Genomic DNA, 27,357 nt, shown 5'->3' on the forward strand with positions numbered 1-27,357 from the left:
TTCTCTTTCGCTTAAAAAGAAAAAAAAATATTCTATACATATTTTATTCCCTATTGATTAATAATCAACAGAAAAGATTAATTTCACCAGATGTTATCAGCTATGACCAATAGACATTCCAAATCTAATAGTAATACCTCTTTCTTTTATTTAATAACTTTATTGAGGTATGTTTTACTTACCACCAGTTTTAAATGTACAATGCTTGGTAATAACTGGATGAATTATTATAAGGTTTAGTTACAATCCAATGTTATATACATATTTACGTTGATGGTAACATCTAATTCAGTTGTTTTGACTAATTTGCACAAAGGAAGTGAAAGGTTAGAGGAAATTGAGCGTCATTATTAATATTGACATGTGGTCATAATCAGTACTCTCAACTACACTTTCAATGAACTGTCCCTAGTTTGACAAATGAAAGCGCTAATATCTATTATGATTATATAATTTGCCAAAGGTGTCACAGTCAGTGTTAAGTATCAGATGGGATTCACATTCGAACCTAGGTCCTTGTGATTTGCAAGCTTTTTCATTAAACAATATGATTTCTCCTTCATTATACAAACATTTATTGAGCACCAACTGTGTGCAGACACTATGAGATGCCAAAATAAACAAAGCGTCCTGCCTTCTGGACCTACCTACAAACAACTATGGCAATGATGGATCCAATTAACCTGAGGAATGCATGATCTACCTGTAGCTTCACTTCCCTAAAGTGCAGACAAATAATTATGAAAACAGGACATGGAGTCTCATAAAATGTTACGCCATTGATGGCATGCTTTAACTTTCTTTGGGGTCTCCACATCTAGCTCATTTCTCAATTAACAAACCCTATTGGGATTCCATTCATGTATTTCCACACATTCCAATCATTCCTAACTGTGCCCTTTCTGGAGCCGTTTTTAGGTTTAAGTATATCTTCATCCAGGTCTTGTCATCACCTGGGTCCCATGATTCTCGATTTTTGTCTGTGCGTTAAAATTATCCGAGGACCTTGATAAAAATGTTGATTTAGTAAGTCTCTGAGATTCAGCACTTCTTACACGCTCCCAAGTGTGGCTACCAGCTTTGCTCTGAGGAATATATTTTTTACAGCAAATATTTAGTTTATCCCATTGTTCCTCTACTCTGAGTTGTGATAATTGACAACAAACAAATAAGAAACCAACCTGTGTTGTACACCAAACTCAGTGTGTTGTATTTTGTATAGGCTCAGTAAATACTGTGGGTGATGTACTGCTAGTAAAATATATGAGAAAAGTTAACAGGATTATATTTAAAAAGTCAAAATTTATCTACAAAATGAGATTTTTTCTTCATTTTTAATGAAATTGTTGTTTTGGTATGTTCATTTACATGACTTCATACTCATCTAATATTTAAATTTCTAATGATAGAATCTAGGCTATGTTCCTATATATTTTAGAAGTCGGAAGGAACTAAGAAGAGAACATGCATTTTTTTTGTCCTTTTTGTTGTTTACTGGGCCTATTAAAAGAATAGTATCTGGTGTATAGCAAGTGCTCAAAAAATGTTTGGTGGATGAATAAATGAATTAACTAGACAACTAAGGAAAGGAGAGTGAGAAGCACTGTTTCTAAAGGTAATAAAAACAGATTGAGATCAGTATAAAGATGCCCAGGAACATTGCTTTCAGGCTGAAAGTGCCAAAATGGTTTGCTTAATTGCTACATTAATTGTCATTAAATGATTGAATGATTTTAAGTTTGAATATAGAGACTTTTCAGCCTGAGCTGCTGAATTTTTAAATTCTTTTGGAATGTATAATGATAAACAAGGAATTTCAACAGAAAACAGAAAGTTTGAATTTGGAAAAAAATTCGTACTCACGTTATGTGTTCTCTAACCGTCAAAATGATTTTCTCACACTTTATATTAACACCAAAGTATTATGGTATGAAGCTTAAGCCTAGGCATTCAAACTAGATTAAGTATATTACCAAGGAATTTTGATTTTAAGGGGAAAGAAATTGATTTCCAGCATTATAAGAGGCAGGGAAAATTAAAGTTAACAAGGCTTCAATTCTTTTTAAAGATTTAATTTAATTGTCTTTAATACATTCTTACAATTTCTCTAATTTCCTTTCATATTCTTTTAGGTTCACTAAATTTGTAGTGATAGCAATGTTTTAAAGCATTTCTTTTTGGTATAGCAAGAATAAAGTATCCGGGTAATAAATAAAAAGGAAAAAATATAGCACGGATGTAAAGGGATGATTTTTGGACAGAAGAAGATATACTTCTTCCTCTGGCTAAACAGATGAAAGGGCAAGCATTCTAAAGATTTAGATAGTTTCCAACAAGGAGCGGGAAGTTGAAATATTCTATTTCAAAGGGTTTTGATTTTCATGGAGAAGAAGTCAATAAAAAAGTAGAAGTCGTGGTGGGGTAAGACGTTTAAGGAATGTCCTGAAGGTTTTACACAGCAATTGTACAGCTTGAGGCCTGGGGACTAAAGACTCTTCCTCTTAGGCTGGGCCATAAGCATTGTGATAGCATCAATTGTCACTACGTGATTTGGGGGGATTGTTTAGCTGCCCAGATGTAGGAGGGGGCAAGATTTACAAAAAATGGCACGTGTAAAGTTTGCTTTTCCATTTAAAAATAAAATAAACTATTACACTCAATGCTGCCTCAAATTTACGTACTGTGCCTTAATGAAAGGGAAAAAAAGAACCAATAATATTCTATTCCAAACCATGTTTTCAAAGTTTTTAATTTTAGCAATTGCATAAAATACTGTGTAATCAAGTATGATCTATAGATACCCTATGATCATTTATTAATGTGTTGCTTTCTTGCTGCATGTTAACAGGAACCAGAAATGATACTGACCCAAGATCTTCAACTCTGCATTTGCATAAATGGCTCCATATGTGTTTTCAGCTATGCACTGGTACATGCCAGCATTTTCAAAAGTCACGTCATACAGTCTCAATTCCCCTTTATGATACTGAAAAGAACAGAAAAGAAAGCACATTTCCTCAATAAACTTTAACAGATATGGTTTCATTTATGTATGGGCTTAGTTGTCTTTTCATTTAGATGCATTATATTGCCCCCACTGTTAGCTAAGCTAATACCATGGGATTTTCATGGCATAGGGAAGTGAAACCCACTTACCATGCCCAGTGGCTCTTGTTCTATTCATCCTAGAGCTGAGAGTCCACCTTTTCCCCTCTTGGCCCAGCTGGGAGATTACAGTGGGAAGGTAGAGAAAGACCCCACTGCTGCTACTTGTCCCCAGGGCTAAAGGTAGGACCTTCGCTCTTACCTCTGTTTCTGTGGGGTCAGGAAAACAGTGGCAAGAAAAAGAGGACAATATCAGATAGTGGAGATGGATGAGTAAGAAGAGGGTTAAAAAGTGGAACAAAGGGAAAAATGAGAGAGAGAGAGAGAGGGGGGGGGGAGAGAGAGAGAGAGAGAGAGAAGGTAGACATAAGATTCAGAAAGTTGTTTAGGATGAAAGAAGACACTTTATGTTTACTTTTCTGTTTGCTTTTTTTAGGAAACTTTTTTTTTTCAGGGCCCAGGCACACCTAATCTACAGAATATCCTGCTAAATTCATCCCAATACCACTCAAAATGTTACTTGAACATGGACTCAAGAACTGAAAAGCACATGAATGTACATACCGAATATCCATTTTTCAGCCACCGGATAGTAGGAATGGGCTTCCCTGTGGCCACGCAAGGCCAATAGAGATCACTGCCTATATCCACCTCTGTGTCATTGATATGTTCTACCCATTCAGGAAATGCTAAAAAGTAAAGAACATTGCAAATGTCAAGTGAAATTCTCAACATTCATCATAATCTTGAGTACGGATATTATACTGGGTTGTCGGAAAAGTCATGACGTACTTTTTCTGTTTTTCGTTGCAAAAATGCATCATGACTTTTCCAACAACCCAATATTTAGTTGATCTTCTTTACATCAGCTCTTGTGTATACCATAAAATCAATGTTAGAGCCACTGCAACTGTATTGCCTTAGGTCTGCAACTAAACGTTATTCTACATTATTATAGCATGAGGTAATTATGATTTAATTCATAATTATTTTTCTATTTGTGAACCATGCTATGTTAGAAAGCTAACGTGTAATAAAAATAAAAGGATTTATATTTTGCTTGTAACATAAATCTTTCAAAATGACAAGGTTTTAAAGAGTTATGTCTTAATTGATTATGACACTATCTCTTCCCTTTTGGGATAAAGATTTAATTTTTTTTCTCCTCCTTCAGGTATATATTATCTTTCTTTTGATGTAACTTTGGCTAATATCCACTGTAATATCTGTAGGACTAGAAAAATGACTTGGTCACTTAAATACACTTGATATATTAGAAACTATTAAAACACAGTAGTTATGATTGGTGAAATCTACGCTTGAGTGAAATTGATTTTGGCCTTGTCAGTTGATCTTATCGATTGAGAGCTTAAAAAAATGTTAGTAATTTCCCAGAAGAAAATAATGTTTCTAAATAGCAGGCAAATAAACAATTTGATAATCCTTTTTGAGTATTTAAGTAGGCAAAATAAATACAGGTAAATAAATTCATATATAATGAAGGAGCTAGTAGAGAACCCTAAGTAGAGGGTAGTATTTTTTTAAATTTTTTTAAATAACTTTGATTATATTTATTTTATGACCAAATTAACAAACATATCTTATATACAGTATTTAATATATATAAAAACAAAGGACATAAAACATTTTTTAATCTCACTTAACCCCCACCAACACTATATGTATGTACGTATACATATATATTTTTATAAAACATACAATATGATTTAACATATTCCTTTAACTTATCATTACATTGTGTCTGTAACATATGGAGATAATTTTTAAAATGAATACTGATACCAGACTATATTAATTGAGAGACTTTATTTTGTATACAACCTTGACAATACATAAAACAGGAATACCAGCACCATTCCTGCATTGCCCTCACACAGGTGACACAGAGATGTCACATTAAAAAAATACAATAAGAAGAATAAACAATTGGATCAGCTTGATACATTCTATACATGATTTAATTATGTATCATTCTGGTTGTTTGATTAGGCCAAAAGAAAAACTTAGTAAGCCTCATTAATAAAGAAGAAATACCACTTCCCTTAAATTACCTCCTATGAATACCTGTCCTGTTACCTGGTTTATTTTATTCAGTTGTGGCCTGCAAGTTTCACATTGTGGAGCATTATAGAGATGATTTCAGCATGAAAAGTTTCAAGTGTTGCCCGAAAAACATTCTATCTTCCCAAGTTCATCTCAGTGTGTGAGACTGAAACACTTGTGCCAAGAAAATTGTCAAAGAAAAATGTTCCCTTAGACCAGTAGTTCTCAAAGTGTGGTTTCTGGACCAGTAGCATCTCCTAGGAACAAATGCTTGAGCCCCAATGCTTGAGACCTTCTGACTCACAAATGCTGAAGGCAGAAGCCTGTGACCTGTCTTTTAACAAGCCCTCCAAGTGATTCTGAGGTAGACTAATGCAAACCAGTAGCTTAGACCAAGTCATAACACACAGGTTCTTCCACAAATAAAAAGGTATTGAAAAAAAGAGAACAATGAAAGAAGTCAACAAGCTATACTAAGTGTATTTTCTGATAATTATGAAGAACATTACAATTGACCCACTGGTGGTGTTACTATGACACTAACGGTATGAGTTCATAATACCTATAACTCATATATATGACTTAATTAGACATAAGACAGATATTTCATCTTTTTGCATAATGTAATAGATATCACTGTTGTTAAACTATTAATAACTATGGAATGGCTGTAAGTAAGATACTGGTGAAATTTATAGAAAATTTAAAAAATGTATCCACCTTGAACATAAACTCTTGCCTGGTGTTTATCCTTTCCTCTGATGTTCTCAGCCTCGCATTCATATACGCCTTCATCTTCTAGCTGAATATTGAAGATCTTGAGGACAGCCCCAGAGGTGCTGATCTCAGCAGTGCTTGGCATTGGTTCCAGGACCTTCCGCCACCGGATATCAGGAACAGGACTTTAAACAGGAGATACAAGAGCTAAGGGTCTGCAGTGCTTACAAGGCAATTCTATGTTTATGTCTATAGCTAAACATTTATATATTTATTTCCTTAACGGTACACAAAAATTCATGTATTTCTATATATGTTAATGAAAAACATACTTATACTTACTTGCCAAGAGCGAAACACTCTAAAGTCACATTTTGGCCCATCAATGCATATATGTCCTTGAACTGAACTACAATATCAGCAGGATATGGTTTTGTTGTTCCTAATATTAAGAAAAACAAAAACATCAATGAATTAATAAGCAGAATAGTGGGGGTTTTTAAAACATTGTGATGTATTTATAGGATTAGAATTGATTTAATATGGATGGCTTCTCTCTATACAGGTCTTGAAAAATACCTGATTGTGTCACAATGTAAAGATTTCTTTGTTTATGCATAGTATGTGTATATTACAGACGTTATCATGCATTTTCAGTCATATTGGCTCATTCTGACAGCTGTGTAAATCAATCTAATTCAAGTCACTAAAAAGGAAAAAAAAATCAAGAAGCCCTAGGAAACATTAAATATATGTGTAAAATATTGCACCAGGTGCTACATGGGACTTAGGAAGAAAGGGAAAGAAGAAAGGAAATGAGGAAAAAGGGAAGAAAGAAGAGGGGAGAAAAGAATGAGTCAAATGAGTCAGGCAAGAAAAGAGTGAGAACAGGAGGAAGAAGCTTCCATTGAGATGAAGGCAAAATGGAAATAAGCTGAAAAGAGGGAAAGAAGAAACAAGTTTATTCAGGCATCACTGTTCATCAATATAGGTACTTTATTTCATTATTTAATGTATCAGTCCTGAGAGATGCATTATTCCCTTATCAGGAAAGAAATAGGCTCAGAAAGGAAAATACATTTTTTAGGATCACACATGAGCGCGTACTTTACACCATATAATCCTGAAGAGACAAAGAGATACACAACAACCTGAAATACAAGCCAAAATAAAAATGAATGATCTAGAAAAGTAGCAGTCAAGAAAGGTTATTAGAAGTATGTAGGGGCCATAGACATTTCAGGGAAGGAAGGCATTTGATCTAGACTGGTCCAAGTTGAGGAAATAGCATATTATGACAAAGTTTCAGGAGTGTGAAGGAAATAAAATTTAAAAAGTACTCCGATGTTCATTTCATTACATTTACGATGGCCGCGACATGGAAACAACCAAAGAGTCCTTCGATAGATGATTGGATCAAGATGTGGTATGCATATACAATGGAATGCTAGTCTGCCATAAGAAAAGATGAAATGCTGCCATTTGCAACAACATACAGAGATCTTCAGATTATTATGATAAGTGAAATAAGTCAAACAGAAAAAGTCGAAAACCATATGACTTCATTCATATGTGGGATATAAAACTGAAAGTAACAAAGGAACAAGACAAACAAATGAAGAAACAAAAACTCATAGACACAGACAATAGTTTAGTGGTTACCAGGGGGTAAGGGGGGAGGGGTATGGTAGGAGAGGGTAAAGGGGGCCAAATATATGGTGATGGAAGGAGAACTGACTCCAGATGGTGAACACACAATATGATATATAGATAATGCATTATAGAAATGTACACTTGAGGGCAGGCCGAGTGATGTGTTGGTTAAGAGTTGGCTTGGGATGCCAGCTCTGAGCAGCAGGGCCCTGGTTTGGATCCCACATGTGGGCCAGTGACGCTGGACCCTCTACAGCTAAGATGGTGAAGAAGAGCTCGACCTGGAGCTGGGCTGCCGTTGAGTCGCCAGCGACGGCGTAGGCTGCAGTGGGGCTGGCCGGCAGCAGGTGTGAGCTTTCGTGAGCTGCCATGAACTGCCATGAGCGGCCATCCAATGGCCAGTGAGTGACTGCATCACCCGGGAAGAGTGCAATGATCACAATACCAACATGGGCCAGTGAAGCAACGTCCTCCACAACTAGACTGAAGAACAAAAGGACAGCAACTTGTCTGTTCCCCTTTCCTTATTCCCCAATAAGACAAAATAAAATAAAATAAAATGCTACCGTGGTGTATTGCTAAATGAGATGAAGACCACCAAAAAAGGTTTAGAGGGAAGATCCCAGGTGTGCTTGGAACATTTTGAGCTTAATATCCTGGAGAACTTTCTGTGTGAAAAGTCCAGGAGACAGGTAGAATTAAAGACTAAACAGAGTGAGTTTTGGAAATATGAATTCGGAGCCATCTGCATAGGGCTGCTGTTGAAAAGGTGTAAATAGGTGAGAAATATAGAAAAAAGACTAGAAAGAAATATAAGAAAGTCAAAGACCTGGTGAAGGCTACTGCATAGAGTTTGTCATAGAAACATCTGGGAGATGAAGAGAGAGAGGGAGGAGTCAAGAAGAAGAGGCAAAAAAGGGAGAGCTCAGAAGAGGCAGAAGAGAGAAACGGTGAAAGTTCATACAGAATCAGGACTAAGAAGCTTCCTTTGGATTTAGCAAATAGGAAGCTGTTTTGATGACTCAAGGTTGTTTGCACTGAATACAACAGAATACACAGAGGGAAAAGAATGGAGGAGAGTTTGAAGATTCAGAAAAGAAAAGAAGTAAGTGATGTAGTGAAGTTCCTAAATGAATCACATGGGATGTGAACCAGAACACTGGAAGGATTACCTTAAACAAGAGGATAACCCTTCTTCCAACAAATTAGAAAGTAAGACATAAATAGAAGTGCTGAATTTCAGGGGAAGAGTAACAAAGAACACTAAGGAAGTGTTTACATCATGGCTTCTTTCAACTCGGTGAAATAGTGGGTGACAGGATCTACAATGGGGAAAAAGAAAGGGGTTCTATGGAAAGGAACCTCACCCGGAGATCTGATCATAAATTCCTAAAAAGCCAGGTCATGGTGGGGAGTCACAGCCTGGTCTATACTTTCTTTAGTGAGAGGTTTTTAAGCAAGCCCTGTTCATTGTCCTTGAGAAAATAGGTTAACACACCTTTGAGATGTCTGAAGTAATAACCACCCTTAAGAAAGCACACAATTTCTTTATCCTGTAATCCAATCCTCACCTTGCTTTCTCTCACCTTCATGTGGACTTCCTTATGTTCCCTCTTTTATTGCAAATACATAAAAGAAACTGCAAAACTGTTATCCTCTGGATCATTTGAGATCTTATTCCCTGACATATGTCATCAATTTGGCTCAAATAAACTCATAAAAATTCTCTACAGGTTTGGACATTTCTTACACTGACACTTCTAAGATGGAGAAGAGACGAAAGAGCCAGAAAGTCAAAAGAAATCAATTAAATGCTAACCATGTGACCACTATCTTGAAGAGAGTAATAAAAGTGGAATCACAGAGATATGATGGCTTTTCCCCCACTATCACACCCGATATAAGGTAGAGTCAGGAAACAAGCCTAAATCTGTCAACAGTGAAATCAGTGTTTCCTCAGAAGCTTGAACTCAGTGATATGAGTAGCAGCATGTCCGCGTTAAAAATAATGTGAAGTAAGCAAATATGCTGTGATCTGATTTTCTCAGGAGTTGGCACATTAAAAAAGGGAACTGGAACCTGGGAAAAGGACAGTCAAGTTTGTCATAGTCATTGCATGAGGTGCCACCATAGTAACACCTATGTTAATTACTTACAGTAGAAAGATAATTCATATACTGATATGCTTCATGTAAATAATCCCTGAAAATATCAAAATAACCTGTCTTTTTTTTCTTAATTTGTAAATAAGATAATTTTTCATCTAATCATTTTATCTCCTTTGTAAACTTACTAAGGTGTGGGAATGGTCATGAAAATAAGCAGATGCCAGTGATCCCTCTTATAATTAATATACTGGTATTTGGCTAATGGATCAGTTCCCTTTGCATTCCCTGAACTAGAGGCAATCACTAGGAGCTCTACCATCTTAGGGCATCCTTATGACGTAAATTGAAAAGGTTAAGGAAGGACCAATATTTTCAAAGTGTGTATCCTCTTTTTGCCCCAACTGAGCAGCCAGCCAGTCTCCCCATAGAATATTTATTTTTATTATCATAAATATGCTATAAGCCGATGACCTTGCAAGGTCAGATTGTAACAAATAAAATACTTACGCTCAGGGAGTGGAATGAGAGGGATAAATTTGCTGAACACACTCTTTGTGATAGAAGGGCTGGACACAAAGCAGGAATAATTGCCTTTGTCCGATGCCTCAACATTCGCAATGTAGAGATTGCCATTGGTCTGGGACACAAATCTTCGTTTATCCATTGTGATGAATACAGGAAATTCATTTAAAAGCCAGCGGTAGCTAAGATCATCTAGAAGAAAATATTATCTACTAAATATTAAGTTCTTCTTCAAATGCAAGTAGTAATAAGCTAACACATAATCTACTCTTGGCTTTTGTAGAGCAAATGTTGGAAGTAGGCCAAGACAAACAGTGCAAATTTTCTAAAAGCTACTATATGTTGAGCGAATATAGCATAGTGCTAAGCAATTATACCTATTTCTCAATTATGGACTACTAATATTCCTCTGATGCACTAAATAACTCAGGTTAAATGACTTGCTTAGAATTTCATGGCTGTTAAGTAGAACATGGGGTTTTTGAATCCAGGTCTGATCATTAAAAACTCATGACCCATCTTCCCTGCTGCATTTTAAAAAATAAAATCAACATTACTAACCATGCTGTGGCTTTGTATCTTTTTCATTTTTGTACTCCTATTTTAAATTATAGATTTAGGATGATTTTATATAACCTGTGCTGGCCACATTAAAAAGTAAAAACCACAGAAACAGAGAAATGCATGTTACTGGTTTTCTTAAATATTAGGAAATGTATCAGATGGTAACTCTTAACCACAGGAAATTCCTTTGGCTGACTAAACTGGCTGGTGTGGCCCAAAATAGAATTTCCTCATTAATTTTCTGTTGTTCATAATCTCTATCCATATCTCCCCTTTCTGCTTTGAGGAATGACGCCCCAGGAATCATCACAGCTGTAATGCACAAAAGGAACTATGCATACTGCGTGTTTTTCAGTCACAAAATGTTCATCCCTTTTCAATCATCATGATCATGTGACGATAACTGCCTCCAGGGATGTCATAAGAGGAGATCTCTTTCATTAAGTTAGATAGGATTGTAGATGTAAGACGGTAGAGGTTCAAGATCTTTTCAAACTAAAAAGTATGACATACTACGCGTTTGCTTTAGGGAGCTCAGGTTGGCTGGTAAAGCTGCCAAAGGGAGCGTGACAGAGAACTGACTATGAAAATCTAAAAGAATTGCTTGGAAATAATAATCCAGAGGAATCCATTTAGATTAGATATGTAATCTTCTCCAGCAATGTACAATACCAGAAAAGTGAATGAAGACAATTATATGATTCAGAGTTTTAATATTAACTTTTCATTATACAAACAGTATATTTTTATTGTAAAAAAATTGAAAACACAGATAAAGTTAAAAGAGAAAAAATATTAAACCACCATAATTCTCCAACTTAGAGTTATCGTTGTTAACACGTATCTTTCTAGACATTTATGGAAGAATTGTATTTTTTTTCATTGTATATCCTTATGTTGATTTAGGGTCAGGTAAAACCACAGAAGAATCAAGATAAAAAAGAAACTTAGGGACTGTTTAAATTGCTAAAATTGGGTTCTTGGAATTGGGTAAGAAATAATGCCATATAATCTTTGATCCAAAGTGATATTAATAGTAAATTTCAAGCAAACTATTAATTTGTCTGATTGTGAAATTTGTCTTTTCTATTCTCACTTAAAAAGAAACTCAGCATTTTTGCCATGATTTCTGGTTACAATTAAATTCCAAAAAAGTCAAGGAAAGTGTAGATTTCCTTATAGAAAATTTTTTGTTTTTTAGCCATACAATATTTTCAAGATATGACATACAAAATGCATTCAGAATAATCTGCATACTCCATAATTCTGTGAATATGGAGAGCTACATTTTAAGTCTAGGCTAACTATGAATTTGGTGAGTCTTTAATCACTCTATTACTCAATTTTTCTAAAATTTAAGACTTTTTTTGTGTACCACTCATAAGAGATGTGGAAGAGGAATGAGATGTTTTAATATTTGAACTTTTAAGGGACAAAAGCTAGGTCAGAGAAATTACTGTGATGATGTTTGCACTAAGTCTCGCACTACATAGCAATGGGTCTGGTTGATTTAATGCCCAATGTGGATTCTCCAATTAACTTATTTAAATACCAAATACCTTCTATGTGCTGCTAAAAAAGACAGATGTGGCCTTTGCCCTTAATAAATGTAAGTGTAGCTAACAAAATTTAGCCTACTAATAAGCCATTCACTCAAAGTAAAAATTGCAGTATGTTAGAAGCTATCATTTCTCATTAAAACAAAGGTTAGAATTGCCATTGCCATTTTGAAACAAGAACACTGAGGTTTAGCTAGGTTCGCTGACTTGCCCAAGGACATGAATAATAGGGAGGAAGAACTGACTTTCTCACCTCTTCCTTCACCCCACCACAGCCAAAACTTTTCCAAGACTGGTGTGGTAGCAGCCCTGCCCCTCCAACTTAAGAATAAGGCTCTTATTTTGGCAATAAAGAGCTACACTCTGATCTGGTTCTCACAGGGACTCAACAGATTCCTCTGGATTATTATTTCCAAGCAATTCTTTAAGATTTTCATAGTTCTCTGTCACGCTCCCTTTGGCAGCTTAACCAGTCACCCTGCGATCCCTAAAGGAAAAGGGTACTGTGTCTCTGATTTCATTTCTTACGGCTTTCTACCTGATTCCCTCTATTTCAGCCACTGTGGCTGCCTTGGTTTTCCTTCACAGTCCTACTTTTGGCCTTTATTTCTTGCTGGGGCGCATGCCTGGCATATCCTTCCTTCTTAGATGTGCATTGTTAGCTTCTTCATTTCCTTCAGACCTAAATTTGAAGCTACGCTCTCAATGATGTCCTTTATTAAAAATTCAACCATCCCCTCAACACTTCCTCTCCCCCTTCCCTGTACTTTTTTCTCCCTAGAGCTTATCCATCAATATCTACCACGTTATATCTTTTAACAATTTATCTTGTCTGTGCCTGTCTCTCCCAGTAGAAAGTCTCTGAGAGCAAGTAGCTTTTCCTATGTTGCCCACTGAGGTATTCCTTGGCATAAACAGTGCCTGATAAATAGCAAATGCTCACAAGAAAATTGTGAGTGATTGAAGGAATCCCATCCAGTGACAGATATAGTCAAATGCAGTCATTGGCTATTTATGATGATTTACTTTGTGGAAAATGCTATAAAGATGAGAGGATTCTTTTTTTCACAGTTTTGACAGTTTTTCAAAGATAACTATTCTCTCATTGAATGGTTATTGCAGCATTTTGAACCCATATGTTCCTTCTATATTTATCAATGAATAGTCTTTCTCATCATTATCATAAAGACAATTGCCAATATTTGATATACAAACAATCAGAATGTATATATTATTGCAATAGAATATATATATGAGACTAATATATTCCACACAAAATGATTTATAACAGTCTATTATGATTAATTCTCTATGGAGATATTTAAAGTAAAATTTATGGCATAATATTAGAACTATAAGAACACAAAACAGTTTTTTAGTATGAAAAGTCAGTATATATTATTTCAAGGATATTTGATAAATAAAACAAGTGAAAATTAGTGAAAGTATATGAAGTGTTCATCTTTTACAAAGCCCTTTGGCAGCCTTTATGTTATCCTTATCAAATTGCTGAAAACATGTATTCAAAGGTTGAATCTCGTAACAGAAACACTTAATTTAGCCCCTTTCTAAACTGGATGATTATTCTTGCAGATAGGTGTTCCAAAAGAGATTAATATTTATTATGTCTTCATTCCTTTCTTGTGTTTAATCACAGTTCACAGTATATTATAGATGTTGAATTGTTAATAAAAATGATGGATTATATATCACTTCTCAGTATCACTCTATTTCAGGAATAATTTGTAGAAAATCTTCCATATTTTTTCCAGTAAGGCAGGAATTTTAATGGGGACATAATCCAACATGTAAACTGTTTATAAAAGTAACTAATCATAGATCTTTGGAATTAGGGCCAAGTGATTAAAGAGCCAAAGAAAACAGCCTCTATAACCACTAGTAATTGATCCAAGGTTATGCAAATATTGAAATTAATTTGATTATAAATGTACCACTATTGTTAAGAAAGTAAAAACTTGCCCAATTCCTTCCATAAATGCTTACAGTCACAGAGGAACTGAAGTTACCTGGAAAATGGTACGGAGGATCACAGAGAAGCACCATGCCTTTCCCTTCTTTCACTCTGACCTCAGGGCGGTCCTCCGGTGGAAAAGGATCAAGATCTAATTATGAGAGCAAGAAGGAAACATTCATTGTCAGGTCACTAGCAAGATACATTCCTTGAAGTTTACCTTTCAGCTACTAATTCACTTTTGAATATGATACTCCTCAGTTGGTTTGGTGAAACCTATCTAGGTCAATTCCCCATTTTTACAGGCTGGATTTACATACACTACAGAGGAGCTCTGTGGGTAACTTCAGACATGGGTAGCCATCTACATCACTATTCTGACAGCCCTGAAGATTACAGATACCCTGAACTTTTGCTTCACATTTAGGAAGCATCTCAGTAAGGGTATCTGGAAATACAAGGGGCACAGACCACCAGGGATCTACCAAGGAAAGGAAGTAAAGAGGAATAACTTAGAGAAATGGGCTCACTTGAAAGGCATATTTTCCTTCCTGAGGGAGAATGCCAATGCAGAAAAGGAATAAGGATGAAAGGCAGGGTCCTGCTTGAGGAACATGAAAGTCACCAATCTCTTGGCACTTTTCAAATTCTGGGTTTTCCCCAGTTCCCATTTCCTTTACCCTTTTTTCCATGTATATGGAACTCACATTTTGCTGGGTTTCTGGATACTCTACTATTTGATTTGTCATTTGTTTTACTGGTGTTCATTCTGTTTTAGTCCTGCGTCATCTCCTATATCTTATCTGTCATCAGTACTCAAATTATAAAATCTAATTTTTATTTATCTCAACATATTTATATCTCTGAAAAATCATCACCTTAAAGATTCCCTTTTCCCAGAGAACCCTTCAAATCTGCATTTCTAGTCTTGCTACCTAACTTGAATGCCACCCTATCCTCTAATACCTAGTTGACATTTCAGCAAGGATAACTTAATGTTACCATAACTTCTGCATGTGAAGCAACCATTTAAATGCTTCCTGTCATCCTTGAAATTGGTTTTACTTGCTCCGTCTCATTTTTAAAGAGAGCAGATTGTTTCTTGCCTTTGACTAGACTTTTCTTAAAAAATATATTTAGTTAAGATCTTTTTGTTTTCAGTTCAATTTAATTTGTCAATTATTTCTTCAAGTATTGTTTATTACTTACAGTCCCACTGTCATCACACCAATTTAATCTCACTGCTCTCCCTGACTGTGTCTCTGCCTCCTGGTAATCACTACTACATAGGTCCTCTTAAAACATCATTTTAATCCTGTAATCCATTTAGCAAAAGACTTAAATGCTGACATAAAATCACATACTGGAGAATATCTAGTCCAATGCCTCTTCCAATGCACAAGTTATTTTTTGGAACAACCTCTGGCTTTTAGTTTAGCACAATGTTTCTCAAAATATTTTTCATTATTGTCCCCCCAAAGAGAATATTTTATTTAATTTAAACTTAATATAAATGATTTAATTAAATATAGTTTAATTTATTCCTAATAAGAGAATATAAACACTAAGGAATGAGATTTTGTCAGGTAGGACTGAATTTTGGAGATCCACAAACCATTATGCTGTAATATCTAAGATGGTTTCTCCTGCAACCCAGAACCAATTTTTCGCTCCTTTGGGGGTGATATCACCCCCAATTGAGAATGTATTTCCACTGATGTTAATTTTTAGAAACTTATTCAAGATCTTTCACAACACGGCCGTAGTAGATTTTCCAATGCTGTCTTTCACTATTTCAAGTGAATTTATAATACCCCTCATGACGCTTTGCTTTTCTGAAATTTTTTTCTTCTCCACACAATTCAGGCTCACTAATCATGTAGATACACCTCATTTACAGAGAATTTCTCTCACTTTCTTTTCTTCTTCATTTCTCTTTTTGCTGAACTCTTAAGATAACATGTAAGTTTTACTTCACCTAAATACACTTGTGCTTGTTAAAGTTACAATCACTTACATCCAAAGCTGAGGGTTGCTTCAGTGCTTCTGACCATCCCGTAATTATTTGATGCTAAACAGTAGTATACTCCAGCATCTTTCTGTTTGTCAGGGTTGTTGATAACAAGGTTTCCTCCTACCATGCTGTACCGATCACTTGTCAGATCGATATCCCCATTATTCATTCTCCACCTATAAGAAAAAGAAATAAATATCGTATCAAAGTTCACGAAGCCTTCAAACATTGTACTAACATCATTCTAAAATAATAGGGGCACAGCTCCTTGCGAATTCAGACAATTAAATAGATGACTCAGTGAGGTATTTCTTCACACCTCATAATCCTGTATCTCTGGGCTCATGATTTACAATTTAGCTCAGGCACAGAGAGATACATGCTCAAGTGCATGAAATATTCCTTCTTTTTTCATGAAGTATCCAAAAGGACAAGTATCTCATTGAATTTTCTACATAAATTGGTTTCTGAGCAGATATACATTGAATATAAATGACACCCATCTAAGCACTAGTTAGATTCATGCATACACAGGTATGGTGTATAAAATATTAAAAGCATTGCTCCAACAGAAATAAAATATAAAATACTACACCAATATTTGATTTTAATATCAAAGTAATTTTTCCATAAAACAAACTAATTGGAATCAGTTTACTCAAGTAACTGTCACATTTTGACCACTAGAGGTCGATCACACAATTGGAAAAGGGTAAAAGTTCATTGGATCTTGGTTTCCAAGCCACAAATATAATATTGCAGGTATAATTACGGGAAATGTGTTATAAATAAATTAACTAGAAGCAGAAATCCAACTTTCTTGGTGAGATGATGAAAAGAATGCATGTGGAGAATACTTTTTCATTTAAGCTGAACACCTACATACTTTTATAATCATTCTGTATCAGGGTTTTTCCTACGGTTCCATGTCTTCCACAATGTTAAAAGATAAGAGTCATGTTCTTATCTTTTGCACTGCTTATTGGCTGGCACATTTCTGATTTGGGTCAAGATTTTGCCAAAAAGTCTTAATGGTTTTAGAATCTTTTAATAAATCAAATTACTGAAACATTTTTCATTTGAATTTTTACAATGTAGGAGGTACTCTAAAGCAGGCAAGGAAAACTGTGTCTTGCATTTTGAAAAGCTACCAAATTCCAACACAGTGGAATCCTCCCATCGCTGCAGTTGATGGTAATATTGCCGCTGCCTGAATCATCCAATGTCAAGTTGTTTAGCACTTGCTAAGGCAATGAATGGATTTCCTTCTTGGGGAGTTCCAACTGTTATAATTATTTTTTGCCCATAATGTTGACTCCAAATTTTTGTTTATTGCCTTCACTTCCTCCCTGTAGATCTGATTTTGCTTTTGATGTAATATAATGATTAAGTTTTGCTGCGTTTGGGTATGTTCTCTGGTCTATTTTATTTTCAGGAACACCCACCATTGTTGTAATTCCTTTCACAGAGCTTTATATGCAACTTTTATTGGGGTCCTTGTTATTTTCGGGGACAAGGCAAGATGATGAAAGCCTTCACGCTGACACATGGAAGGTAAAGTTTTTTATTGTACTTTTCAGGGTATTGTCATGAATAACAGATTATCACAGAACATGCAATATAATAAAATAAATAAAACTACAATGTGGATGATGAATTGAATGATTACCAAGGTTAGTATGGCTTGCTCTGAATATTAAACAAATTTTTAAAACTTCAAGTGTTCTTTTCCATCAGACAAATGGCATTATGAGCTATTCTTTTCCCTTATTTTGTGGTACATTGCAGACAACCTTCATAACAGAATTAAACATCTACTTGTCTCCTCCAGCTCTCTACCTTCATATGTGGGAAGTCAGGCCACCCTTGTCGTGGGAACTTCAGTGCTGGTGCAGCCTGTGGGAGGGAGCTGGTGATGTATTCGCCAAGCAAGGCTTTGCTTCTTTTTTTTTTTTTAATTTTGATAAGAACACATAAGGACTTGCTAATCAATGTATATAAAATTTCAGTTATACAAAGCTTTGCTTCCTTATCTGTGGGGTGGTGATAGTAGGGTGTGGCAAGGAGAGCAAGTTTCAGAACAATACTTGTGACAACCTCTTCTGTTTCATCACCTCCATTCTAGCAGGGAGGCTGATGTGCTAAGGTGCTGTGTATGAATGTCAAGGACAGAGTGTCACAGAGTAGGATCACTGAAATAGCTTTTGAGATGCTATCAACCTATCTAGATAGAGACATACAGAAAAAATTATGTTTCTTGGAAAGTCATAAAACCTGTGTATGAGTCCTGGATCTGTGATTTACTAGCTCTGGAGCAAGTTAATTATTCAGGATTTAACTTCCTCTCCTGTTAAATTATGTGCTTGGATTAAATCTCCTCTGCAGTCCCTATTAGTTATACTATCCCATGTCCATGATTATGTACATAAACTTCTATTATGTATGGCTTAAGGGTAGAAATAAGTCTAGCCCATCAAACATATTCACAGGAAATGTGTTATTTATAATTTATAAAATATCTACTTATATTGCACTTCCATGCATGAAATTGAAACAATTAAAATAATTTAAAAGAAATAGTGATTTTATATCTAAATTCAAATTTTATTTTAAGAATAACTATATCATTATAGCCAGAGGCAAGAGAAAATGAGTTCAATTAGAATTAAATGGGGGGGGGATTCTCTTTAATAACAACTTTTTATAACAATAAAAATTTATTTTTCTATTCAGGGAAAAAAATCTACTATTAAAATCAGCCTTGTTGAATGACAATGTTCAATTAAGTCAGGTGACATTAATACACTAGAGCCCCAATTTCCCCATCAATCACTTGTTTTGTCTTCATGGAACCATTTCACAGGTGAAATCAAATCCATTGGTATTTGGTTAATTTTGGACTCTTACTCTTTGTATCCTGCTAGAAACTATTGGTGTACTTTTGTGAAACATCTGAAGCAGGAAAATCAATTATTGCTTTTTATAAAGCTATATTTAATAGCATAAATAGGTGCCCCAGAAAAACAAAGATATGTTTATATAGATTTTCCAATAGGTAGAGACATTTAAGAGATTTTCTGTGTTGTCTAGAATATAGATTTGACACTACTGAAAAAACTAATGCTCTTTGGAATTATCTATGCAAGCTCTTTAAATGTAGTTAATATAAAAATAGTATCCATCATCTGCAGGTGTGAGCTACCCAGGCCAATATATACAAGAACATTGTATCCTCGAATGTGCATTGATTTCATAGAAGCCTTTTGCATGTTTAATAGCATGGTTTCCATTAGACAATTAAATAAATGGATAATATAAAATGGCACTGGCAATTTCTGTGCAGGAAATATTAAGTAAATTATTTACATATATTTAAGAAAAGTTCTATCTATTTAGGCATTAAACAACTTTTAAAAAATAACTTGTAAGCCAATATTTTTGTTAATGTCCTTGGACTTTGTAGAAAGCCTTATATTTTAGCTTTCTCTATGGGTACAGGATCCTAGAGCCTGACCTGTAATCTTTAGCTCAACACTCCATTCTGAAAAGAGAAGTGAGGTACATTACTTGTAAACGGGGAAAGGGCTGGCTCGTGCCCTGCAGTTCAGTGAAACTTTTCCTTCCGATGATTCCTCTGGATAAATGGTATTAATTGGTTGCTCTTCAAAAATTGGTCCAAATCCTTTGTCTTCCTCAGAAACTATATAAAAAAAATTATATTGTGCTGTTTCATAAGTCAAAAAAAAAATGAATGCATTAAAACAGTGTTTTGGGAAAAAGAAGCCAGAATCTCCATCTTCATTCAAACAAAAGATATTTGCCTCTGTAATCCTGAGGAAAACATTTAGGTTCTTTATTCTAAATTATTTTCTGCCCATCTCTCATCATTTCTCCAAAAGCACTCTGTGTTGCCGTGCTTAACTACTTAGCTCCTCAAACAAGTCACGCATTCATGTCTCTGAGCCTTTGCGCATGCTTTTTTTCTTTCTGGAACCACCACCGTCTCACTTTTCTTCTCCTATCAGAATTTATACATCCTTTACAACTTAGCCATAGAGTGAGTTCCTTCAGGTAGCCACCTCTCACCGCTCCTAGCTTCATTTGTGTTCTCATAACTCCCTATCCAGGTTATTGTATTTAACCTCCCTGCTGTGATTCTTGATGGAACTTTCCTTCCACTAGATTGGAAATGCGTGGAGACGGGTGGCTATGTCCATAATGTCTATACCTCTCTCCTAGCAGGCTGTCTAGCAGTCTAGAGCTAGGTGCTTAACAAGTTTTGAATAAAAGAATAAATGAATTTCTAAGTGCTCTGGGGAATTAGTCCCTTTCCTCAGTCAGTTCTTGTTTATTATTTACTTTTCCAAATATGTGACCAGCACTGGTACTTAATAACATTTAGAATAATCAATAAACTAGTTACACGAATATGGGAACTGTCCAATTGGCTTAAAATCTATCACAAAATTAGCATGTTGAGAAGTGCTTGTACCTGACACGTATATCCTCTCTGGATGGAAAGGGTGACACCTCACAGCAGGAGGAGAAGAGAATTATTCCATGTCATCAGTGTAATAATAGCATTTATAGAACGTAGCTAAGAGCCATAGTCCCAAAGGAATTAACACCATCGTGTGAGAACAGAAAGAAGACATATTCTTACATGGGATCATTCTAATTGCTCTGCTAGATCAAAGCTATGGGTCAACTTCTCTCATTGAATTTTAAAAGAGAGTTTAAGGCAAATGTCACCCAGGCATTCTGTCTTCTCTAACATCAATCTTGAGGATGAGAGCTTTGTTCCAGCTTCCCTTAACAAGCAGTTTCATTGTGTCATTTAAATCTTGCCTTAGTAGTGTTTAGCAGTGCCTTTGGAAAAATTATTTAATATCTCCAAACCTCAATATTATACTTAATTAAATAGGGATATTAATAAAATCTACCTCATTAGATTATTGTGATCATCATGTTGAGACAATATGTATAAGACAGTGGTGTACCTAGTTTATAGTCAGTAATGAATGCTATTTTTCTTCTTAATGACAAGTGCTTTTCAAAAAAATATATGTATACATTTCCTAATACTCCACTTCCATCTGCCCTTTATAGGAACAGACAATGAACCATTTAGGTGATAAAAATATGAAGCTAATTTCCAACATAATATTGAATTTATTTTTCACGTTGAGAAAAATATTACATTTACAATATTTCGGTTTGCCCATTTTCTAGACCAAAAAGCAGAGCAAGACACACAGTTCACATCACATTAGTGTTCTGGTGAGTATTATTTTTCAATATATGCCCCTTGATTTTCTAAAATTTTCAAGCCTGAAAAAACTAACATATTCTATTAGGTGGTTTAGCAATTACTCTATACATTTAATTTTGAGAACATGCTTGATCCCTTAAAAGATAAATTACTCAAAACAAGCTTTTTCATGGCATTGGCATTCTCAGTGTGAACCTCTTAAGGTAAACTTCGTACCCCCCTGGAACAGAATCTGGGGTCATCACTCTGCTGGCTCAACTAAGATGCTCAGATGAAGGAAAAATAACTTTCTGGGAGAATATAACACAAGACTCAGCAACGGATCCATTGATGAAAGCATTATACTCTCCACCAACAAAAACTTAAGTCATCTATTGCTTTTTTTCTAGACTCATTTAAAAATGAGATGACAAACTATGATGCTTTGGGGTTATCATGGGGTTAAGGGACACCAGAAATAAAAAAGAAAACAAATAGGTATTATGTTTTAAAGATATATTATTTTAAAAATATATGCTCATGTTCTTAGTGGATAGATTCTTCTAAAAAGGAGAACAAAATTACAGATGACTTCTAAAGCTAATTGAGGACAACACCTAAAATCACTCTTTTGATCTGCTCTTAATGCAACTTCAGTTATTTGTCTACACTATGGGTGTCATCTATTACAGAAGTAAGTTCATTTCTTAAATTTGATCAATAAGACTAACAAGAAAGAAAGAGATCATATATGAATACTCGCTGTCAGATTTACAAATGTAACATGCAAAAGCCACTGCTTTTTTCAGTACCATTCTCAGTTTCACAATTATTACAATGAAGCTGTATGATCTAAGCTGGGATCACTTCACCTCTCACTATGAGATGGTCCACTGTCTTGCTATTCTACATTATTTCTGGAAATTGGAAGTATAATTATGATTCGTGCTTAAGGGTTACTTTTTATTCATTTTCTATCCATTTTGAAACAAATTATATTTCTCATTCTGTCATATGTCATTTCAATTTGTTATCAAACATAATCTTGCATAAGTGTATTTATTGTAAGAAAAGTCTCAGAAAAAAATATATAAGAAAAAAGCAAACTTTGAACAGTCTAATATTGAAATTTTACAATATTTACAATGCTACAGTGGTTATAGGGTGGGAAGCGTGCTACATGCTCTCTTGAAATACAATAACCTCTCTAAATGAGACAATATTTAAATTGTTTCAAAGCATTCTTCTTCCAGACAGTTAGTGTCTTCTCTTCACTGTCAACTTTTCCCACTGATAACAGAACAAGGGCATTTAGGGCTTGGGCTTTGAATACTCCAGTGTCCTAATCCTTTAGGACCCTGGGTAATAGGAAAATTGTAATAATTTACCACGACTAAAATGTAAAGGAGTTGGTCTCAAGAACATGCAGCAATCAATTATCAGAACAAAGACTAAGTTCAGGTTATCAGAAAGGTTAAGTCAACTAAATTTTCCTTTGCATGACTTTACCTGCCCAAGAAGAGCCTATCACATTTCTTGATAGCAGCCACTTCCATGACCCATGGTCCACTGTGCAAGCCTCTAGACACTGTGTTTTGCATAACTGTCTGGGTGTCTCCCCACACCTATACCATGTCTGCCTACCTATGTCGCCACAAGCCAAAGAATGTCTGGGGGCAGCAGAAGCTGGAAAAGGCAAGAAAGGAGCCTTCTACTACAGGTTCTGGAGGGAACATTGCCTTGATAACACCTTGGTTTTGGACTTCTGGCCTCTAGTGTTGTGGGACAATTTTCTGTTGTTCTAAGCCACCCAGTTTGTGGTGCTTTATCATAATTATAGCAATCCTAGAAAACTAATACATGTAGTATACTTATTATATAAGCAGTATAAATACTCATTATCTAAAATTAATAATAAAGTGTTACACTTTAAGGAACTAGTCTTTCTCAAATTTATTTGACAGTGAAGTCCTTTTTAATGTAATTCCTACTAACATACTGCAGTGTTGTTTGAAATACTGACCTAACACAGCCCATATTTCCTCACCTATGTACTTTTATCTGTTCCACTTCTGCTAAGAATTAGCTCCATTTTTAACACTTGAAACACTTCACAAAGTTCCCTTACCTACTACCTCCATCATTAAATAACCCTTAATTCCTCAAAGGTATTCTTTTAAAGTGCTTATTATATTTTTGTTATGAATTTGTTACCTACTTGCTTTACCTATTCCCTATTATATACTAAGGTTCTTGACGTCAGGGAAGATAGCTCACTGACCTTTATATAGCATCCATGTAGTGATTCCCAACTCACAAGGTGGAAACAAAAACGGCTTTGTGGAATTCAGGCTAAGACTTTCCTATCTCTTAATTCTCATAGCCATCTACAAGTGGAAGTTCTACTGACCCATTCTGGTGTTGATATCCTTGCTTCCTCATGCAAGCTGTGGCAATGGTTGTGATTCTACCTGAGTATTCATTGTCCTACCACCAAGCACGGCTTTCATAAGTTACCAGTTTTACCGTATTCATTGAATGCCTATCATGTAGTCACTGTGCTAAAAGCTATTGTCACATTCTTTTTTTTTAGTTTTAAATCCTCACAAGAATCCTGTGATTTTTACATATTGGAAAGTTGAGGATCATAAAAGTTGAATAATTTGCACAAGATCACACAGCTGTGAATCCCAGCCTGAATGTGCAAATCTATGTTGGTCTTGCTCTAGGCTTTTTTTTTTCCCCACTGTACCATACTGCTTCTATTTCTGTTCAGTGGTTAAAGTAGAGTCTAAATTAGCAGGATTGCTAACTATAGTCAATAATAATAAACAATAAATTTTGCAACATCTTTGGATTCCTAATTGAAATGAGCTTTATGAGGTCATTACTTTTATTTCTCTCTCTTGCAGTAAAGCAGGAAGCTCATGGATGGTGTAGAGGCTTGACCACTGCACTGTATGCCTGAAGCTGAAGCTGAATAATATTGTATGTCAAATATAATTTCATATATATATATATATATATATATATATATATATATAGTCACAGGAATTGGAGTACAGCATAGGGAATAGAGTCAATGGACTTGTAATAAATGTAGGATATCAAAGGGACAATACATTGGGGGAGGGGAATTATCATTATGTGAGGGGTGAAATGTCTATTACATTGTTTTGTACACCTGAAACTATAATAATCAAAAGGTTATGTTTTAACAATATTCAAAATATTGTTTCAAAATTCAGAGGCATAGGATTGTTATGCAGCATGCAGGAAAAAATACAAGCCACATTGAATATTTTCCATCTGCTGCAAACAAACCTCTAATAAGATATTTGATTGTGACATATCCATTCATTTATTTTGGCAATTAAACATGCTCTCCCCCAGATAAACCATCTTACAATATTTCCAAGTGATCTAACATTAACCATTTGCCTTTAAGTTTATCGAGTTAGTAGCTTAAAACAGATGAAAATATGATCATTTGAGGAAAGTTATTTTTAAAATGTACCTTTTCATCAACTTACCTCCATGACCATACCTTCTGTGCCATGTAAACTCTAAAAATGAAAGAAAAAAAAATGTAATCCCAAAGCAGTTCTTTGATTTGTAATTTCAAACATTACTCAAATACTGAGACACTAGTTAATGAAATGCAATTACTGGCCCTTTCCTATTAAGGTTAAAGTATCATCACATCTTTATAGATACTTTTTTCTTGTCTTTGCATTTTATAGTTGTAGCACTAAAATTTACAGTCAACAGAATTAATATGTATTTTCAGTACTAATAAGATTATTTTTGTTTTATTCATAAAAATAAGACAGCCACAAAACCTACCACAAAAATTTCTTTATTATATTTGTATAATATATGTATATATATGCATAATATATATGTGTATACAATTACATGTGTGCGTATAATTTCTTTAGCTATATCAATGTCATTAAAATTCTTAAGTACTGATAAAATTATTATATATTCTGGATTCTTAAGTTATTATAATAAAAATTACTCCCTAAAATAAAATAAAATAACATGTTTTAATTTCTTTAATAATAAATATGAAACACAATAGGATGTCCATCAGGTTCATCATTAAAGCAATCAATGGAGACTGATAAATGATAGGATGGGGCCGGCCGAGTGGATCAGTTGGTTAAGAGCTCGCTCAAGAGTTTGAGCTCTGAGCAACAGCAGTTCGATTCCCGACCCAAGCTGAGCAGCTGCTGAGCTGCCAACAGGTGGCAGGATGGCTCAGTTAAAAAAAAATGATAGGATGAAATCCATTTACATCTTGAACTCATAGCAACTCAACAAGTACTCACTGAGTTAAAGTAATTTAGATGAAGATATTAGAAAAATTGGTTGTTAGAAAGCATGCTGCTTCAGATAAAAATATGAAGTACCTCTCCTTGTAGAAAATATTTCTGAATCTTTCATACTTGTCTTTGAAAGATAGAAATACAGTATTTGTATATCCTAAAACTATAGCATACTTAAAACTGCTTTGTTCTTAATGTGCCTGCACATATTGTAGAGCATTTTAAAATTGTTTTTATAAGACTGACCAGACACTAGGGCCAGCCAAGTGGCTCAGTTGGTTAAGAGCTCGCTCAAGAGTTTGAGCTCTGAGCAACAGCAGTTTGATTCCAGGCCCGAGCTGAGCAGCCACTGAGTGGCCAACAGGTGGCAGGATGGCTCGGCTTAAAAAAAAAAAAAAAGACTGACCAGCCATTAATAAAAATTAAAATATATTAACTTACAAATAAATAAATAACAAAGGTAATAAAGCTTAAAAAATGTATTTTTAATCATTTTACTTTTATTTATGCTAATGAGGTTATTTAAGTCTATAATATCTGCATAGTGAAAATGCTACATAATGGTGAGTTGTTAAATATCTTTTCCAAACCTTATTAAACGATTTCCAGCTGAAACAGTCCATCAGAGGAATATTTACTCCACAAGAATTGACAAATTGTACAAGGTAAGGATTTTTTGTTTCCCTCCCAGAGATCCAAATTTTAAACATTTACCAGCATACCACTATATAACATTGACTAAATCTTGTGACATTTTAATTGAAAGTTAAAAAAAAAATAGGGTCAACCTTAATATATATTGATTTACTTGTCTGACCCAGGTGTCAAAAGAAAATATTAATTCTAACTTTCTACAGCAGACTTAGTGATGTGAACACACATACTGACTTTACTGACATAATTTATGGAGATTATGCAAAGGATATTTCTTACCTGACAGACAGGTTGTAAAAGATATTATAACAAGGTGACTAACCAGCAGCCACATTTTCATCTTGTGTTCAGCAGAGGTTAGGTTCAATTTTCAAGAGAAGCTTTAGCTTTATGGCAGTTGGATAATATTAAACACCTGCATCAAGCAAAGAAGGAAAAGAAAAGAAAGGGAAAGAAAAGGGAAGGAAGTGGAGGGGAGGGGAAGGAAGAGAAAAAGTGTTAATTACTTAGGGTCAACAATGTTATCAATTCTATTTTAGTGTATATCCTTGCTTGTAGAATATGATTTAGTTCATTTAAATACACTTGTAAGCCCCATGTTTTGTAATTTAGTATTAGGACTTCAGCTACCTCCTAGCATTGACACTGTATGACCATGAGAAAGTCAATAGATTTGTATTTTTTAGTTTCTAACTCTTTAACAACTGAGTATATTAATATTAATACCTTTTCTACAAATAACACAGTTGTAAACATTTCAATATCAATCATTTTAACTGAAAATTAAATTTATCTAAAGGGCTAGTCAATCCAATTAAATATATGTTTGTGAGAGCTTTG

The 27,357-nt window shown here is 34.8% G+C and overlaps 1 protein-coding gene across 2 annotated transcripts in view; it reads right to left on the reverse strand.

Annotated features, from left to right (window-relative positions):
• Nucleotides 1-26,932, reverse strand: part of CNTN1 (contactin 1) — a 132,942-nt gene extending 106,010 nt beyond the window's left edge. For both annotated transcript variants that reach the window (XM_019660444.1, XM_019660445.1), the window contains exons 1-10: nucleotides 26,797-26,932; nucleotides 25,063-25,095; nucleotides 19,846-19,978; nucleotides 16,282-16,454; nucleotides 14,320-14,415; nucleotides 10,155-10,361; nucleotides 6,229-6,328; nucleotides 5,890-6,071; nucleotides 3,670-3,794; nucleotides 2,869-2,986 (exon numbers count right to left, since the gene is read on the reverse strand). In XM_019660444.1, coding sequence (XP_019515989.1) covers nucleotides 2,869-2,986; nucleotides 3,670-3,794; nucleotides 5,890-6,071; nucleotides 6,229-6,328; nucleotides 10,155-10,361; nucleotides 14,320-14,415; nucleotides 16,282-16,454; nucleotides 19,846-19,978; nucleotides 25,063-25,095; nucleotides 26,797-26,857 — 1,228 coding nt within the window. In that variant the 5' untranslated portion in view covers nucleotides 26,858-26,932. The remainder of the gene's footprint in view (nucleotides 1-2,868; nucleotides 2,987-3,669; nucleotides 3,795-5,889; nucleotides 6,072-6,228; nucleotides 6,329-10,154; nucleotides 10,362-14,319; nucleotides 14,416-16,281; nucleotides 16,455-19,845; nucleotides 19,979-25,062; nucleotides 25,096-26,796) is intronic.
• Nucleotides 26,933-27,357: the final 425 nt, after the last annotated feature.

This window comes from Hipposideros armiger, unplaced genomic scaffold, assembly GCF_001890085.2.
Source record: "Hipposideros armiger isolate ML-2016 unplaced genomic scaffold, ASM189008v1 scaffold_318, whole genome shotgun sequence".
In the NCBI taxonomy this organism is placed as follows: Eukaryota; Metazoa; Chordata; class Mammalia; order Chiroptera; family Hipposideridae; genus Hipposideros; species Hipposideros armiger.